At 38.0% G+C, this 6,000-nt stretch overlaps 1 protein-coding gene across 1 annotated transcript in view; it reads right to left on the reverse strand.

Moving 5' to 3' along the window:
• The window catches only part of LIN7A (lin-7 homolog A (C. elegans)), a 41,541-nt gene that overhangs the window by 20,439 nt on the left and 15,102 nt on the right, over positions 1 to 6,000 (reverse strand). Inside the window, exon 2 of the mRNA XM_010008046.1 lies at positions 4,293 to 4,411. Within this exon, the coding sequence (XP_010006348.1) occupies positions 4,293 to 4,411 (119 nt within the window). The remainder of the gene's footprint in view (positions 1 to 4,292; positions 4,412 to 6,000) is intronic.

Here is a 6,000-nt window from a genome sequence, read left to right on the forward strand (position 1 = left end):
GTATTTTGGTGGGAGTCATAAAAAAACAGAATGAAATAATGGTTATTTTTGTGTATCTGATTGCCACACCATATTTTTATAATGAACTTCTGATCTGATTACTTTTGGTATTGATACATGTTTTACCACAGGTATTTACCAGTCAGATTTTCTTTTAAATAATATTCATACAGAAAAAAGTTAGATTTAATGTTGAAATGAAAAACAGAGTATCGAAGGAAGGCCGGGAGGAAAGCAAGATACACCTGAATTTTACATATTTAACATAAAGAAACTCGAGAATTAACCTGAAAGCAAACTTCCACTCATCAGGAGATGCAGGGGTTTATCACACTGTATCATTACTGTCCTGCTGTTTCAGTACCAATTACCACAAATTAAATTCCTGTAATCTGCTAAGGTATGCCACATTTTCTTGTTGATGATTCACTCTGCTTTTCTCAGCTGTTTATTCCACCTTCCATGCTTACAGCTCTTTAAAAGTTTCTTGCCGAAGCACAAGTTCACCTTATCTTACAGTTCTCATAACTTCCTTTTTACTGACTTACAACAATTAAAGTCACTTTATCAATTGCTTGGTTTAACGTTCCACATGAAAACACCTTCTCAGTAGTTCAATTATGCATTCACTTTTGCAGCCTTGCCCTTCATCTAATCCAGTAACCCCCTGGGAACCAGAAGACTATGACATTGGAACAGCTTTGAATACACAGCAAAAAAACATGGAAGGGTAAAGGACTTAATGGTATAATGGACAAGATTCATGCATCTTTTTCCAGGTGACAAGGCTATAAAAGGCTAATTAATCTTCATGTAGTTAGGGCGCTTTTGAAACAAGTAATTTTAAAATGCAATTTATTTTTTTTTCCCAAACCTCCATTTTAATGTGACCAGACTTCAGTTAACTTGTTTTCTGGTCTAGGGGTCACTTCAGATGAAAAGGAAATACTGAGGCCATTACATACTTAAATTACTTTCATTATTTTTAGAGCTAATACATATTCTTGCCTAGTGCCAGACAGAACATTTCAGTTGATAGTACTTGTGCTAAGTGAGAACCATTAATCACCATTTCCTGACACAGCATCCTAAAAAAGCCCAAACTACTTCTATTTAAATTTCATTCACTTGGTCACTTTAAAAAGATTTTATTTCTCTGGAATATTAGTGGGGGATTTGAACTGGTGGGTTGATTTTCTAAATAAGTTCCCAAAAATACAGTTCATTACAGCCATTTAATAGATTCCTACATATTAGATTGGAATGTATGAAATGTAATAAAATATCTTTTTTAAAGACTAATTGATCTAAAAGTGACCTCCTGCTTCTGTAGTTAAAGAATTCCTACTTGTAGAAAGGGTAAATCACATTCAATCATTATTGTACAGATTATATTTTATCTTTGATCCTTTTACCTACACTCAGTCCAATACTGAGTTTCTCTGGGATACATTTTAAAGAGCAAACTCACTGGATAGTTAAGTGTCCATAATTTCTTAGATTGGAATAGAAAATGTCTGTTTTCAAAATCTCCTCCATTATGGCAGTTATATGACTAAAGGAGTCAGTCTTAACCTCTTTTACTAGATTTTCTGATGAGAGAAAGTTAGGCTCAGATCTCGCATTATACAATGAACACACCACACTGCAGATACGAATCTCTGCATGCATATAATAAGCAGCCTCTTCCAGAATTTGCATAGTAATACAAAGCCTGCCACTGCTCCTCATCCCATTTCAATTACTCCTAGCTACTGCTCACACATGGTCTGCTTCACTGCCTTCTCCAAGAAGGTTCTTGTGTTTCAAAATACTCCCACTTTTCTTGTCACTTCCCACTGACTGTCATGCCTTCTCATGGAAGCTCAACAACTTTTCTACCCTAGCCTAAGTAGATGCTCATAGATGGAACTAACAGCTAGTTACCATGTCTTCTCTCATGTCTTGCAATTGGGATAAGAGAACAAATACAATGGGAGGGATCATTTGTAGGGTGATTTCTGTCTACCCTCACCTGCCTCAAGTTCAAATATGCTCAGAAAAGACTGTGCTGTTCAATAAAGTAGCTATCAGTTTTTCATAAACTCCAGTGTACTTGAAGGACATGCAAGAAGGGCACCACTAATTAACTGCAAGACCCAGCTCAGATAACCTCCAAGCCCTTGCTGCAGTGCTTGGAGATGTCTAACAATGTAACATAGCCAAAATATTCCATGCTTTTCTTACTAGTTGTTTGTTTTTTTTTAAAATGGAAGAAACTCTTTTCTGCAGTTTTTCCCAACAACTCTTCAATTGGTGGAAAAAAGGAGAGTTACAGTCTAAACACTTGCCAAGGGCTTAATGTAAGTAACTGAAAAGAGAAGCCGTATGTTGAACAACCTTAAGTATTAACAATGTATATATGTCAGTTCTCCCACTCTCCCTAAATTAAAAGATTTGTTACTGGGCCTTTTATATTTGAAAATTTCTTCTAAGAAAAGATTTACGTACATGGTGGTGAATGGCATTAAATTTTTTTTTGGCATGCAGAAATGTTGTTTTCTGGTATTGATCTATTAGATAGGTTATATTATATATTAAATATGTAAAAAGAAAGAAATGTTTTTGTTTGTGAAGTTGGTAGAACTGATGTAACTGCTCATTCATCACCACTCATTGCGTGTGTAACGACTAGCTCCAGGCTTCCTGAAGTGACTATTATTTGGTTGTAAGAATCTAACAGTAATTAGATAGTCTGTCATGTGCAGGTTGCCTTCGCACAACACGCAATAAAGACCTTTTATGCCACTGAGAGGACTTTGTCAAAACCTACTTTCAGCTCACTGAACTGAAAGTGCATTTATCTAAGCCATTTTCTTACTTCCCAGTGTCTGTACACAACAAGCTTTGCCTTTGCTTCTGCTAAGACTGTTTTTCAGAGAGGAATATAAATGTGGTAAGATTTCACTGATGATGCTGCAAAGATTGAAAAGTGCCTTTAAAAACTGGCGTACCAGGCCCTGCTATCTGGAAAAAAAATCTGAACAAACCCCCCACAATTTTCAATGCCCTTTGGTTAATTAGAGAAGCATTTAGTAGGTTAAATGAAAGGACTAGTCATTTTATCAGCTTTTCAATGCCATTATTTATTTTCATAGAACACTATTCCCTTTAAAAAGCCTTGAAAATTGCCATTTAATTAAGTGGAAGCCTTTCTTTGTTTCTCACATTGAAGAATATACTCCTTAAAACAAAGAGTGTGTTACATTTTGCTTATGAAACTAATGTCTGTTCCTCTCTTTCTTCCTTCCAGCCACCCAGGAGTCCACTTGATCAATATGCTGCTGTTGCCTAGTTATCAAGAGTTCAATCCTGCCACCATCGAGGGAACATTAGATTCCCCATCGATTCAGCAAGGGAGGGTTAGTTCCAGGCAGGAGATAGATAAACTGAAACAAAAGTTCTTACAGAGTTTCTGCTGAAAAGATGTTGCCATCATTGAGGCATTTAGAGCTTCTCCTCTCTGGCAGGCTAATAGCACTTAGTTTTGTAAGTAAGAAGTCTAAAACAATGTTCTATTAATTCCTGGTTTCTGTCTTAAGAAACTTCTAACAGAAGTATTTGTAAATGTACTGCTTTAAAGATACCGCTTGTATGCATGTAGAAAGGGGGTTACTTTTCCTCTAGTTAATTAGAAGGAAACAATCATCGTTTATCTACTGTTGGGCAGTGCTTAGGCAGGCCCCTGACCACAGCTGGCAGGGTAATGATCACAGTTCTTTGCAATCTGACAAGGATTTCTGGCATGTGGAGCAACATCCACCGGGACCTGACCACTGACTTCCACGGCAAGATTCCTGTCAGCTTCAGTTAAATTCAGTGCTTGCACTGTTTGACTCTCACCACAATCTCATCTTATCAGCACATCCCTATCACACACCTGAGCTCAACTGAGAGGCATTTAAGCTTACACTGACCCAACCTGGCATGTCCCCACATCCCAGCATAGTGCTGTACAGGTTACCACAGACCCTGAAACAGCATGAGGAGAACACTGAAGTACTAATTAATCAGTCTTTCTCTTTAGCAAGGCTCATTGCCTCAGGCTTGATGCCTTGCTGATGCAACTGTTCTGCCTGCTTTTCAGTAACTTCAGCATTCTGCAATGGTAGCAGGCAGCTACAGACACATCTCACATCCATCACCCTTTATACAAGGTACTCCTGCTTCTCAACCACTGAAAAGCAAATACACTTTTCCTTTTAGGAGAGGGATGTTATTCTGAGAAATAACTAAAAAACTCAATTTCATACCTCTCTGATAGCTGTACAAAACTCACTCTGCAGCACTTTTTTTAGGGACTGTAGCTTGTGTACTGGTACCTCCCCAGATTCTTGCAGTTTCTCCAGTAACTCAATTGCTCTTGCAACATCTGAGTGGGGAAAAAAAAAGGAATACAGATCAGTATAAACAGTGACTAGTAAGTGACTAGAAGGGGCATACCAATGTTAATTTTAAATTTAAAATCAGTTCTAGCAACACATACTGTACTAATCTTGTGTTATACTAGCCTCAGACGGGCAACAACATTGCTGTTCAGAGATCCAAATCCCAAAGTATGGACAAACATATGTATGTGTACAACAGTCACACAGTGAGGGACAGTATTATTTGCAAACATTCTCTGGAAGAAAGCTACCAGTTCAAAGCAGCTAAACAATATTAGCAAACCTAAAATATGTATTACTTTCTGCATAAGACTAAGTAGCACAGGAACAGTTTTGGGTGCACTTTCAGAAAGTCCAAAAGAATGAAGTTGAGTCCTTCTGAAAGCACTCTTGGAATGACAAAACCTAAGAAAAGTATTTTATCTTTTCTCATAAATCTAAATATCAACTACTGATAAGAAAGTCTTCAAAGGCAAGTAGAAGCCTGCTAGGGGAGAAGAGGAAGCCTGCTAGGGAAGAGAAAAAATGTGAGGCTCTTGTCTAAGTCTTCAGAAACTGGTCTGCCACACAAAACCTGTACGACCCAGAGAAATACATGAAATAATATTTTGGTGGCCTGAATTCTCCTTAAGCACTTGCGTATTCTCAAGGAAAATATCAAAGTTTCTCTGAAGAGCAGTCCAGAGGGCTTAAGTGAGTAGCCATATGGTGTGGTGAGTGGGAATCTGGTCCAGCTGAACAGTGCCCACACCCTCATTCTCATAATATTTCTCCTCTTTAACACTAGTTTCTAATTTACACAGTTCTTACCAAGACACGGGTAAAACAACCCAAAACAAACAAACAACAAAAACCCAACCCATGAGATGCCCAAGGATCCTCTATGGCTGGGGACACAGGTGCACAATAATGGTCAGTTTCACAGAGGCTAACCTAGTCAGGCAAGGGACATGCTGACTTACAGGCAGGAGTGAACTGAGCAATACATATCCTGGCCAGTCTTTAGGACAACAGAGCTTAAATGGAGGGTGGGTTTTATCTTCCTGTGTCATTTCATGCTACCTTGCAGCTTTTTTTGTTATCTTGACAGTGTGGTCACTCTTGAATCTTCTAGCATCTTTTGCATGGCGGCCAGAGCTACCACTGGCCAGTTATACCACTCTACTAAATGTAGGTCTGTATCCTAGTGATGAAATTAATGAACAGTACTAAATGATGAAACAATATTTGAGGCATTTCATTCTACACTTTAATGGCACAAAAAAGAAATAAACACCCTCCCCCCAACCACACAACTCCAAAATGACCACAGTGGCTAGAAGCAACTTTATATAATTCTCCTTTCTGATGACAAAGATTGTACTGTTTGTGACTAGGAGATTATGCTAATTAAAACAGTTCTTACAATCCTTGGCTTGTAACAGCTATACTGACCAGATGCCTTACACAACAATGACACGAGAAGTGTTCTGGAAATAGAAAAGAGATTACAGTAGATGAGCTGCGGTGGGAATAAAAATCATAATAATATAATTTTCATTTAATTATTTTCCAGCTGCATCACTGTTAGGGA

Source organism: Chaetura pelagica, unplaced genomic scaffold (assembly GCF_000747805.2).
Source record: "Chaetura pelagica isolate M959 unplaced genomic scaffold, ChaPel_1.0 scaffold50, whole genome shotgun sequence".
Taxonomy (NCBI): Eukaryota; Metazoa; Chordata; class Aves; order Apodiformes; family Apodidae; genus Chaetura; species Chaetura pelagica.